Genomic DNA, 13,941 nt, shown 5'->3' with positions numbered 1-13,941 from the left:
AGAAAACGGCTACAAAGTCCTCAAACGATGGTACAGAGTCCCAAACCTCATCCATAAATTTGCACCATCAACATCAAACTTATGCTGGAGATGCAACTCTGAACCTGGCTCTCTTATACACATCTGGTGGTCCTGTACCATTATCCAAAAATTATGGAATGAAGTTCACAACATAACCTCAAAAAGTAACCACCCTTGATTTAGACTTCTCTCCCACACAACTCTTATTGCACCATACCACACTACCTAGACGCTCTTATTTCAAATCTTTAGCAATGCACATGCTAAATGCAGCTAAGCTATGTATTCTGGTCCTATGGGGCAAATCAAATGCCCCTACAATTAAAGAATGGCTCCTGAGGCTCAATAAAATTGCCGAAATGGAGGAGCTCATAGCCATCTCCCATGATAACATCTCCAAACATAACACCCTCTGGGCCTGTTGGTCCCACTTCAAGACCACTTCTGATTACACACAAATCATGAACCTACACAATAACTAAAGTGATCCTTTATCTCACCCTTTCAACAACTCCATAACACCTCGCTCAACACCAGACACATGGGAAGATCAAGGATGGATGGGCCGAAGTTCAGTGTCAAGTCGGAGGCATATGCCCCCCCTGTCTTGGCCTACTCTACCCTCTCTTCCCACAGCCATATCCTCCTCCCATCTTTATTCCCCTTTTTCTCAAACCACATCATCCCCTGAAGTCCTTCTTACTTAAGACCATCCCCCCAATCCCCCACGCTCACTTACATACAACCAATGGACCTAACCAAGGCAACCAGCAAGACTGTCATCCTTGAGTTCATCCCTAATCACAAGTAACTCTAACCATTTGATACCTATCACACCGAAAACATAACCACTAAATCACCCTACAGAAACACTAATGCCCCGTACACACGATCGGACATTGATCGGACATTCCGACAACAAAATCCATGGATTTTTTCAGACGGATGTTGGCTCAAACTTGTTTTGCATACACACGGTCGTACAAAGTTGTCGGAATTTCCGCTCGCTAAGAACGCTGTGACGTACACCACGTACGATGAGACTAGAAAAGGCCATTTCAGAACCAAGCGCGGGACCCTTTGGGCTCCTTTAGCTAATCTCGTGTTAGTAAAAGTTTGGTGAGAGACAATTCGCGCTTTTTCAGACTCGTGGTTTTCAGATCGTTTTCTGCTGTTCAGTTTGTGCTTGTGGGTTTGTATCTGCTCTTCAGTGCGTGCAAGCAAGCTACGCGTGACTTTGTCATTGTGTTCTTGTTCATTCGTTACTGTTTTTCAGGTCGCTCTTCACAGGCCTTGCTGTTCTTCAGTGCATTCTGTTACTTCGTTCTGAGCAGCTGACCATTTTCTAGCCATGTTGCGTATACGTACTCCTCGTAGAGTTCGTGCTGTGCGGGGGCTTGGTGTTGGGGTCCTGACCTTGACACAAGTCCAGTCCATGAACAGGATGGGGAGGAGTTTATGGACCAAGAATTGGTTGCTTCAGCGTGACCAGTTCTGTCATATGCCTTTGCTCCGTGAGATCCGTGAGAATAATCCTGATGATTTCAGGGACTTTCTCCGGATGGCGGACCCCGTATTTCACCGTTTGTTGGCTCTGCTGACCCCCTATATTAGCAGGCAGGATACCCAGGGCCGTTTCTAAGGTAGGGCAAAAGGGGCAGTTGCCCTGGGCCCTGTCATTGTTGTGGGGCCCAAAGCAGCTGCCTCATACTTGCTAACTATCCCAGTTTAAATTCCCTCATTCCTTGAGGTTTTTGTCCTGTGCTGTGTCCTGATATCTCAGTTTGAAGTTCTGTTACTAATGCTGCCCAGCTCTGCCCTATTGTTGTATACAGATGACTTACCTGCAGACCCTGTGTTTACATGTAAATACCGGCATTGATATGTAAATAGCAGCAGCGTTCATATGTAAATACGGATGGGCCAACAGTATTCATATATAAATAGAGGTAGCATTCATATGTGTATCATGCCTCCCTGAGGTCATATCCACCATCATCTATTCTGAATGCTGCCCACTGGGGAAGTAAAAGGGCATGCTTGAAGGTCCTGCCTACAACAGTGGTCATTAAGCCTACCATCAGCATGTTCTGCAAAGGTAAGCAAATTGGTGGGGGGAGGGTAGTGTGGGGTGTGCAGAGGTAGGCAGAGAAGGAATTACAGTTTGGGATGCACAGGTGAGCAAGGAGTGGATGTATGGAGGTAAGGAAGGTGGGTGCAAAGATGAGCAGAGGAGGCAGGTAGAGTTAGAGAGCAGGGGGATTGGAGTGGAGAGGATGGAGGATGTTTGGGGTGCAGAGGTTAGCATGGGTTTTAGGATTTCAAAGGTGTACTGACAGGGTGGATAAAGATGCAGGTCATGTGTAGTGCAGCACATTCATTTCAATGGGCTTCTCTATGCGCTACACATGCGGAAGAAAGTCCCAAACCCTTTTTCAGAATCACATGGTGCCAAGGCACATGTCAGTAGATGCGTGAGGGTGTCATTAACAATTAATGGCGCTGCTGTGTATCTGCTAAGGGGCCGCATGTTTCTGTGGTGTCAGGCAAGCAATTTTGCATGCGTTCCCAACACACACAAATGTGAACGCAGGCTAAATGTCTCAGTTATATTGGTGGTCAGTGTAAATCTTCTCATTACATTGGTGCTTGGTGTAGAATTCTTTCATTCACACTAGTGGCCAGTGTGAATGCCCCCCTTACATTGGTGGTCAGTGTAAATCCCTCCTTAGATTGGTGGGTACTGTGAATGCTTCTATTACATTAGTGGTCAGTGTAAACCCCTATTACATTAGTGGTCAGTGTAAACCCCTATTACATTGGTGGCCAGTGTTGACACCTCTTTATATTGGTAGTCAGTAAAAGAAAAACAGCATTGCCATTGATCAAAACAAGAGCGAAACTGCATGGAGGGGGGGCCCCAATACATTTTTTTGCCCAGGGTCAAATCAATATTAAAGACGGCCCTGAGGATACCTGCATGAGGCAAGCCATCACTCCGGAGCAGAGGCTAGTCGCCACCCTGCGGTACTTGGCGACAAGGAGAAGCCTGCAGGACCTCAAGTTCTCGACAGGCATCTCCCCCCAGGCTCTGGGTATTATTATCCCAGAGACCTGTTCTGCCATCATCCAGGTCCTGCAGAAGGAGTATATTAAGATAAGATTTTTATCCTTTAATATCACATTTTATTGTATAGAATGTTTGATAATGTATTGTATTTCTTTCCTCATTCCCTAATTACCAGGATTGTAATATGCTGTGAATGTCCCCTTTGTCCTCATGCATGCTGGATTTTTATGTAATTATTTTTTTTGTCCTTCATACATATTTGCCTTCACTTACCTCCCCAGCATGCTCTCCTGGCCCTAGATTCACCTCATGTAGTCACTTAACAATGTATTTTATCAGCTCCATAGTAGTGCTTTACCCCAAACACCCCTAAAATGTTTATAAATGTGATTGGTGCTTCAAATTCAGGCAGAGTGCCAGAGGCTTTTTTGGGGGGTCCCCAAAACATTTTGAACCCTCCCTCCCCTCAACTGCTAAGTCAGCTGATACCGATTCTCTATCTATCCTCAATCATCTATCTGCTGACTTTGCCAAACCCATACACACTATACCCATCTCTTCTGTGCTCAGATTTATGGATGAATTCCCCAAAGCATGTAGTGCAAGGGCCTGCCTGCATACTTTCAAATGGTACTGTTTAAAGTTTGGGTATCCTATTATTATCTTGATAGATAATAGCAGAATGTCCAAATGTGCTAACATGTGTACAATGTGTATTTATATCTTTGTATTATGACACTTCTTAGCTGTCCAGTGGGCTGCCAATAGTGTAACTAAGGAGGGTCTGTTCAAAGTAATACACATTATATAGGCATTCATCTCTCAATGAAGTGGAGAGGGTTACCTGTCCAAGAGTCCCTCCCCTATAATGTTAGAAATGGCCCATGAGAGGGGGGAGGGGGAATCTGATAGGTGTACCTTATACTTTGGTCTTTAAAAATTCCCATAAATAAATGGTATCTTGATGTTGGCCAAGAATGTTTGTGTCTAATCTGCTTTCCATGTTTATGTGCAAAAACACTAATTTTATTTTTCGTTTTACTCCACAGTTTCCTTCCACGCCACAGGAATGGCAGACTGTGGCCTCCCACATTGCCCAGCGGTGGGACTTTCCTAACTGCGGAGGGGCAATTGATGGGAAACACGTCCACATCATCCCACCACCCAACTCGGGGTCGTACTATTATAATTATAAGGGGTTCAATAGTATTGTGATGTTGGCGGTGATGTTGGCGGTGGTGTCGGCTACTTATGAATTTCTGTATGTGGACGTGGGGAAGAATGGCCGGATGTCCGATGGTGGAGTCATCGCCCAGACGGAGTTCTACAGGCATCTCCAGAATGGCAGCTTGGACTTGCCACCTCCAGAAGACAATGTGGAAGGACTCCCATTCGTCTTCGTTGTGGATGAAGCTTTTGCGTGGGGACCATCTTATGCGGCCATTCCCGATGAGGACCCTCACCCCGGACCAGAGGGTTTTTAATTACTGGCTGGCCAGAAGAGTGGTGGAGAACACGTTTGGAATCGTGGCCAGCCGGTTCCACCTATTTCTTACACCCATACATATGGCGGAGTACAAACTGAATCACATTATCCTGGCGTGCTGTGTTCTACACAACTTTTTACGGCATCTTTCTGCCAACTATGCTGGCTCAGTTGGGCCTGAGGCCGGAATTCAAAATGAACCAACACTGACGGCGCTTGAAAGTGGCCGTCCTGGCTTGCCCCCCCTGAGTGCCCGTGATGTCCGGCTAAGATACCTTAAATTCTTTGTGGGTAGGGGGGCTATCAATATGCCAGACAATGTGTAAAACCTTTTTCAAATAAAAAAAAATAAGCAAATCTTTGGTGACATTTACTGCTTGTGTTTGTTTTAGCTGACCCTGACAGAAATGTGGTGAGTCCTGAAAATGGCGTGATTGTGTAACCTTACAAAGCACTGTTGGGTGTTATTTACTAAAGGCAAAGACACTTTGCACTACAAGTGCACTTGAAACTGCACTTGTAGTGCAAAGTGGATTTGCCCTTAGGAAATAACACCCACTGTCACAGAAAACAGCAATTAGAGCACCACAAAAGTGTTGTAGCGTTGAGACAATAATCCACACATTCTTGATTAACAATCTTTTTAATACCTGCACAATCACATGTACATTTCGAAAAGGTTTTTAAAACAAAGCAACATGTTTGTTGTATAACAATTTTTGGGGTCACATTAGGAAAAGTAGAAATGTCCATTTAAGATAAAACAGGCATGTTTAAAACCAACAAGAAAGACACAAATCTTGAACTTACAAAGTTCACATTTGGTAGAACTTGAAGGCAATATCAGACATGAGTATTTAGAAACTATGTTTGATATTGCGTTCAGATGGGGTGAAGTCACCCCCGGAAAAGCCAAATTTTGAAGATGCACACAAATTTCCGAATGTCAACATGTGCTACCTGCCATCACGAGGGATCAAGGGATGTGTTTTGGGGGTGCAACCCCTTCCTCTCCGCTACTTTATTATTGAGGAAGGGGTTGCACCCCCAAAACGCATCCATTGATCTCCCGTGATGGCAGATAGCACATGTTGACACACTGTGTGCCTCTTCAAAATTTGGCTTTTCTACAATTTGACAAAAAATTTTAAAAAATTGTAGCACAACAAAAAACAAAGGGATTTGGAGGGGTTTTAAACTCTCCCCAAAACATCAATGATGTTCTTATTTTTTTGAAGAACATCATTGATGTTTTTCTTGATGTTTTCCAAGTCCCTATTACACCCCATGATCTCCCCGATCAGGATCTGTGCACTTTCCGAGGTGAAAGGATCTGGATCCACAACATCACGATCACCTAAAAAGATAGAAACAAAAAAAAAAACATGTATTATAAATATGCCGGCATCCATCTCTGTTTGTCTGGGGTGGATTTCCCCTTCTTCCAGAGGTGGGGGGTCTCTGGTCTCCTCGGATGAGGGGTGCCCTCCGAGTCTTTTCTCCCCTATGTAAAAAAAAAAAAAGGTATACTTAGCACACAGATATTTGATGGCAGAACTATAAATATGAAACATTGTTTGGAAATGGGGTACAATTTTTTTGTGGCCAGAATTCCAAGATGTAGCATTTTTCTTGTCCTTTGACAAGTTGAATACTTTACCTGTCTTGTACAAGCTTCACAGATGGAGACACCCCATACACTGGAGCACCTGTGTGGGACCCCCTAATAAAAAGGGTGTTCTTGTGTCGCACACTAGTGCTCCAGCGTCCAGATGTGAAAACTGCTGCTGAGTGTCCTCTCCTTACACAGAATCTAGTTTGCATTTCATTCTAGTTACAAACCCATCTACCCAACCAAATTAGTTTCAGACAAGTAGGCCCTAAAAAATGTGGCCAAATGCATATGGCCAAAACCATGGTGTTTTCTAGGCCGAACAAACAATGTTTGATACTAACGAATAATGTGCCCATGAACATGAAAGTTGCCATTTTAAACTGGACAACAGTTAAGAAAAGCACATGGAGCAGCACGAACGTAATAAACATAAAAAGAATAGGAACACAGCACAACTACTTACTTTTTGCAGCACTCTCCGGATCTTTCTGTACTGCTCATGCTCTCTTAATTTCAGGTCCGACCACTGCTTCCTGAGCTGATCTTTCGATCGGCGTACCCCAAAATTCCGGTGCAGACTCTTGACCACTTTCGCCAAGATCTTGGCCTTTCTGACATTGAGGTTGGGGTAAGGTCCATACTTCCCGTCATAGTCGGCCCTCTTCATTATGTCGACCATCTCCAACATCTCCCCAAAGGACATATTTGATGCCTTAAATCATCTCCTTCTGGATCAGGAAGTTTCTGCCTCCGGGCTTTCCTCCTCCTCATTGGTGTAATTATCAGACACCTGCTCTGACTCCGCCATGTGCTCTTCCCCACTGCGCCGAACGAGAAGGGGTGGGGAATAGACTAAAAAGAACATCAGGGGTGGGCGAAGTTTCAGGCATGTGCAGTGTCTATAAAGCATAACACGTGTGCGTAGTACGTACAATCTGTGAGTGGAGGAAGGAGTAACGGAGGCGCCGATCGTGATAGTGAAGGTAAGATTTAACATTGGGCCTATACTGCTTCTAGATTGAGGCCTGTATTTGCACAAGTTTAGAAGACTTTAGGCTGACATTAGGGTTTGTCTTGTGTTGTGTCTTGCAGTGAAAATGGATATCTTGAAAGATAAGGACTTTATGCCAATCTTCATTGATATGTTCAGGGAGCTGCCTTGTCTGTGGCAGATAAACCACCCTGAATATAAGAACCAAACAAAGAGGAAGGCAGCGCTGGATAATTTGTTGGAATTTGTAAAGACGGTGATCCCCACAGCAGACATGACCTATTTGAAGATCCTAATTGGTGGCCTGAGGAGCACTTATCTAAGGGAGCACAAGAAGGTCCAGGATTCCCAGAGATCAAGAGCAGCAGATGACGTTTATGTCCCCAGGCTGTGGTACTATGACAGGCTACATTTTCTGGCAGGTCAGACTGAACCCAGGCCAGCACTCTCCAGTCTTCCTTCCACGCTTCCTTCCCCCCCAGCTGAGGTTTCTGGCGCCCAACCTGGGCCTTCCAGGTAGAAACATGTGGAGGAGCCCAGCTTGAGCCAGGTATACCATTCCTCTAAATATTTCTGGTTGTCCAATCAATGATGTTAACTTGATGTTAGTTTGGAGTACTAATTTCTGATTGTGTTTGATGAAGCAAAAACTAAAACCATGTCCCTTTTTCATACACAGGGAAGTCTCAGCCAGGAGGTGGCCGGGCCAAGCAGGCTGCCTGATATCCAGGTCCCTCCCCTACACCTGCAAAGACAAAGTGCCAGGAAGAGGAGTAACCTGAAGGAGGCTGCCATAGGCCTCTTTTGGAAGGCTACAGAGGCCCTGAGAACCCCCCACACTGTGGAGGAGGACTTTGCTGGCATAGCTGCCTGCAAAATGATGCAGATGGAGGAGGGCCAACGACTTCTATGTGAGTTCCTAATTTTGGAAGCTCTCAGTAAGGGGTTGAGGGGCCAAATAACATGTGCTACCCACATTTGTGACCTCACCCATGGTCCTCCTCCTCCTCCTCCAGGTCCTGCTCCTCCTCCTGCCACATCTCCAACACCAGAGCCACAGCCGGGAAGAAAGCGTGGAAGGAAGACCAGAGAGTAATGACCTGGGTCCAGTCTGGTCTGGCAAAAGATGCAGCCTCTTGTAGTACCACAGCCTGGGAACATACATGTCATCTGCTGCTTTCCGGATCTCTGGGACTTCTGGACCAGACTGCACTCCCTTACATATGGACTCCTCAGGCCACCAATTTTGCTGGAAAAGAATTGATGTCTGCCCTGGGGGTCAAAGGCTTCGCCAATTTATGATGTGTATCCAGTATTGCCTCCCTCTTTGTTTGGTTCTGAGCCCTTAATAAAGGATTTTTTGTTTCAATTATACTCGCCTATGTGTGTTTTCCTTCAAAAAGGACAGTTTGTTTGTGAGGAGGCAGGTACATTTCAAAAATACAATGTGAAATTAACAAGAGACACCAACACCAAACAATCTCCTTGAGATTAAATAATACAAGATATCAATGGTGTTGTGGTAACTTGACACACAAAACACACACAAAAATATTATGGAGTAAAACACACAAAAAAAAAACAATAAAAACACAGCCTTGAAAAAAATACAAACCCAAAAAAAAGACAAAAACAGCCTTGAAAAAAAAAAAAGAATTTAAAAACAACCAAAAAGAAATTTGGTCAGATGTGACAAATCAAAATATATTGAGGGAATCCCTAAAAAGAATAAAGAAAGAAGTTTGTGAGAAGTCTGTGTGAATATGAGCAGCAAAACTACTTCATTCTTCTCACATTATAAAGATGAACAGTAAAACATTGCAGCGTGACGAAAGTGCTGTATCCATTCCGAACGCTCATTTTACCAGACCGAGCTGTTCCGTCTCGGAATTTCTTCTGAGCATGCGTGGCACTTTGTGCGTCGGAACTGGCCACACACGGTCGGAATTGACGCGATCGGATTTTGTTGTTGGAAAATTTTATAGCCTGCTCTCAAACTTTGTTTGTTGGAAAATCCAATGGAAAATGTCCGATGGAGCCCACACACGGTCAGAATGTCCGACAACACGCTCCGATCGCACATTTTCCGTCGGAAAATCCAACCGTGTGTACGGGGCATAATAGTCAACACAGTTTGTTTCAAGAAACCAGCTCAAGCCACAGCACAGTAAACTCCAATGTGAATTTTATCTCCTCAAAGACCAGGCACCTCCCGGTTTCAGAGAAACAAAATTAACACCTTAATTACAAACTATACAACTGCCTAACATATTCAGCTAGTCACTGTTATGTATTATTCTTTTCTTACAAATGGTACGCACGTTTGATCTTTATAGTACAGAACTTTTGTATATCCTTAGGCCATTGGGCTATATACCTACTGTTATACTTGTTTACTTACCTCTGAATTTTCCTCAATAAAATACTATGGAAAAGAAAAAAAAAAAAAAACACAATAGCTACGAAGGGTACAAATTGTGAAAAAATCCTCCAAAAGAGGGAATAAGACTTTGGGGTTGATTTACTAAAGACAAATAGACTGTGCACTTTTGAAAGTGCAGTTGCTCCAGAGCTTAGTAAATGAGGGAGAGCTCTACTGGCTTCCATCATCCAATCATGTGCAAGAAAAAATGCAGTTTTCTTCTATGTTCCTTGCATGTGATTGGTTGTTCTTTGTAAAGTGAAGCTTTACCTCATTTACTAAGCTCTGGAGCAACTGCACTTGCAGAGTGCAACTGCACTTTCAGAACTGCACAGTCTATTTGCCTTTAGTAAATCAAACCCTTTGTCTCTATCATATACCTTCTTTCTTTCTCGTTCCTTTTTTTTATCACTTTCTTTTTTTTCTTTTTTTTTTGCAATCTGCTCATATGCCCTTCTCCTCTTTCTATCTCTTCCTCTCTCTTTATCTAACCTACTCTTCTTGGTGGTGTCAGTGAGAATAAAAAAGGCCCCATCACCTAGTAGAAAAATTGTTACCCATCAGTGATTTCAGTCAGAGAAAGGATTCCCCAATGATGGTTTTAGTGGAAGAAATAATGGTCCATCATTGGCGTCAGTAGGAAGACAGGTGCTCCTTTATTGATATCAATGGGAGGAATGGTACCCCATCACTGATGTCAGTGGTATGATGTCTCATCAGTGAAGTCAGTGGGAGGAATGGTGCCGCATTATTGTTGCCAGTGGGAAAAATAGTGCCCCATTGTTGATGTCAGTGGGGGGATTAGTGCTCCATTGCTGGTGTCAGTCGTAGAAATGGTGCCCTATCATTGGTTTCAGTGGGAGGAATAGTTTTCCATCATATTGGTGGGATTAGGAAAGCCCATCCAGAATTGGTGTTCCACATTAAAGTTCAAGGGTAACCTTTGAATACACTTCATCTCTCACACTGCCCCTCTACTGGTCGGATGATATAACAAGCAGAACTATGATGTGACCGTTAAGCAGTAGATCACTCCATCCAACAGTGCTGTTCCAGTGCCTGGCACAGGCTGCCAAGCTGCATACAATGGATCTCACTAGACTGCAATTGTAGGTCTTGTCTGCAGCAGTTCATGGCAGGTAACAGGCTGTGGTTTGAGGACTGCTGACCTGATTAATCTATCTATCTATCTATCCATCTATCCATCTATATATTTTTCTCTAATCACCAGTAACATGCAATCATTTTTTATAATAAAGACGTAGTCTGCTTCTAGGGCTTCCCTATTAACTGATAAGAGAGTCCTTTTTGTGTCATTCTATCATAATCTGTTAGTGGGATAGTTATACATTTAACAGCAATCTCTCCAATATTCAGGTAACTCCAAGCAGGGCCTGCGATGTAAACTGTGTAAGATTGGGGTTCATCTGTGGTGCTCAGAGGAAGTGTCACACCAGCAGTGTCTGGGAAAGATGGTAAGATACTAATATATTTACATTTATGTTTTTATTTGAAAGTGATACTAAAGTCTTTTTTATAGCTTAAATGAAAAAAAGTTGCAGAGCAGTCCCTTACCTCCTCTACTGAATACTGGAATCCCCTGGTGGCACTCTCTGTTTCTTTTCTCCTCGATGCTCTGTCATTAAGCGCAGTGCTGGGGGGGCACCCATGGGAGCGTTCTTCTAAGCCAGGCCGTGTGTGTCCATACACACAGCACGGTTTTGCAGAGAATGCATTAAGATAAGAAAAACACTTTAGACTTTAGAACCACTTAAGGTTCCTGTTGTCTGCACTTTTTTCATCTAAAATAACAAATGTCTATTATATCTATAATTCTGTCCAGTCTTTTTTGGTTACTTATCAATAATGTTCATATAAGGGAACATCTGGGTAGTAGTGACCATAACATGATTTAATTTAATGGAAGCTCTAAACAACAAGCACATTCATGAAGAATGAAAACACTACATTTTAAGAGAACATATTTTCCAAGGCTGAGGGCTGCTCTCCCAGATTTAGCCTGGGAGAGAATACTATCAATAAAGAAAACAGAACAGAAATAGGAGAGAATACTATCAATAAAGAAAACAGAACAGAAATAGGAATGCTTCAAATTGACTGTATGTAAAAACACTGCAAAATACAGTATATTCCCATAGGCAATAAGCTTAAAAGGCTAAAAATAAAATCTGTGTGGCCCATGACCAAAGTTAAAAACTATCGGTAATAAGTAAAGAGCATTTAAAAATATAAAAAATTGTTATATTCTTAGAAAGAATATAACAAAAATTCTAAGTGAACAATAGGTTGCAAAAGAGAGTAGAACCCCCCCCAATTTTCAAATATATTAATAGTATAAAGGTCAGATATAAGCATGTAGGCCCTTTGCAAGATAATTTTGAGTTGGTGACTGGGGACAAAGGGAAAGCAGATGTATTAAATGCCATCTTCTGCTCTGTGTATACAAGGGAAAACGGGGAAGCTTACGTCCGTAATGGGGATAGTATTGACATAGCCCTAAAATGAACCAACCTGGATCAAAACTGATATGGTCTAGAAACATTTAGACAAAATAAAGGTGAATAAAGCCCTGGGCCAGATGGCGTATACCCCTGTGCCCTCAAAGAGTTGAGCTCTGTTATTTCAAAGGCATTGTTTCTAATTTTTAGAGACTCTTTAAAAACTTGTGTGGTTCCACTGGAATTGTGCAAGGTCAATGTGGTGCCTATATTAAAAAGGGGATCAAAAGTGTTTACTAACTACAGGCCAGTTAGTTTAATTTCTATAGTTGGGAAGATACTGGAGAGTTTAATAAAAGACCACATAGAAGTTTTGTAGATAACAATATTTTAAGCAATAGAAGCATTTATGAAAGACCAGTTTCCAAAGAAGTCTGATTTCTTTTTATGATGAAATAAGCAAAAACTTGGACAAACAATGGCTATGGATATAGTATACGTGGAATTTACAAAATCATTTGACACAGTTCCCCACACATGGCTAATGTGTAAATAAAGCTGGCCCGAATATGGATGGAAATTCGTCCTCGTTCAACAGAATTTCAATCCACGTGAGGCCACGCCTGTTCAACAAAAATCAATTATTAGGTCGACTTATTTCGAACAAGCTTGTTAGAAATTTTTTCTCGATCAGATAGCTGCACCCAATTGGCTGCTGTCACTAATCAGTGTATTCTGACAGCGGAGGCAACTCCCTGTCAGAATACAATGTCCCAGCGGGGAGAATTCCTCTGTCCACCTTGATTGTGTAGATGGAGGACCAAAAGTACCATTTCAGCGTTTGCGGATGACACTACAAGTTTTAGTGGAATAATGTCCTTACAGGATATCTCCATTTTGCAATCCAACCTCAATGCACTATTTACTTGGGCAACTATCATTAATAAAACCTTATCTGGAAAACATCAGAAAACTGGATGCATTCATAGATGCAAAAAATATAACTGGATACTAACATTTACAGGTAATAACACCAGGAACAGTTGATCTAAGGAATATCCGATTTCTTCTTGGGGAATCAGGAAGAAATGTGTTTTCCGTTTGTTTTCCCCTGCTGGAGCAAATTGCATTATGCTTTATTGGGGTTTTTGGCCTTCCTCTGGATTAGCTGTGGGTATAGGATTGTGTATATGGAGGTTTCCTATGTGTTTTTTTTTTTTTTATTTCTTTTTTTCTTATTGGTTGAACTGGATGGACTTGTGTTTTTTATTTATTTATTTATTTATTTTGACTAACTTGACTAACTAGTTATTGTAATTATCAGTTGCAATCATTCTTATACTGTATACTGACTGATACGACACCTTCATCATGGTAATCAACTCTCTCTTTATTATTTTCCTCTACTTCTCTCTTTTTAGTCCACATCTTTTCGGCGTAATTTCAGCTCTCCTATCCTTATCCATGAGCCTCTTTCCAGCCCCAAGGAGTCTCCTGCAATTGGTAAATAATAAAAGATTATATTTAATAATGTGCTGCTATTGCATCAGCTGCCTGTCCTGGGACCTAAAGCTGAAGTTTAATATGCTTATATTTTGCTTTTTCTGAGTCTTTATTTCCCTCCTCATCAATATGCTAACACTTTGCTTAAATAAAACATTTCCATTTTCATTACATACCTTATTTTAGACCCAGTGATATCATCACTAGAGCTCTTTGCTTTTTTGCAATGCAGACAGATCATGGCTGGTGGGAGCGGTCAACAAGTTGTTGAACATAGATAACATCACACCCCCATGCCTCATTTATGCAAATATCAATGTGCCATGATAGGTGGATGTCAGTCTGGAGGGTGGGCCAATGACAGTAAAGCTGGG

General features: G+C 42.4%; 1 protein-coding gene across 1 annotated transcript in view; it reads left to right on the top strand.

Annotated features, from left to right (window-relative positions):
• Positions 1-13,941, top strand: part of STAC2 (SH3 and cysteine rich domain 2) — a 1,070,413-nt gene that overhangs the window by 557,920 nt on the left and 498,552 nt on the right. Inside the window, exons 4-5 of the mRNA XM_073608324.1 lie at positions 10,983-11,080; positions 13,486-13,567. Coding sequence (XP_073464425.1) covers positions 10,983-11,080; positions 13,486-13,567 — 180 coding nt within the window. The remainder of the gene's footprint in view (positions 1-10,982; positions 11,081-13,485; positions 13,568-13,941) is intronic.

This window comes from Aquarana catesbeiana, linkage group LG12 (assembly GCF_042186555.1).
Source record: "Aquarana catesbeiana isolate 2022-GZ linkage group LG12, ASM4218655v1, whole genome shotgun sequence".
Lineage (NCBI taxonomy): Eukaryota > Metazoa > Chordata > Amphibia > Anura > Ranidae > Aquarana > Aquarana catesbeiana.
Note: the sequence above shows the minus strand (reverse complement) of the source record. Positions and strands in the feature narration are given on the sequence as shown.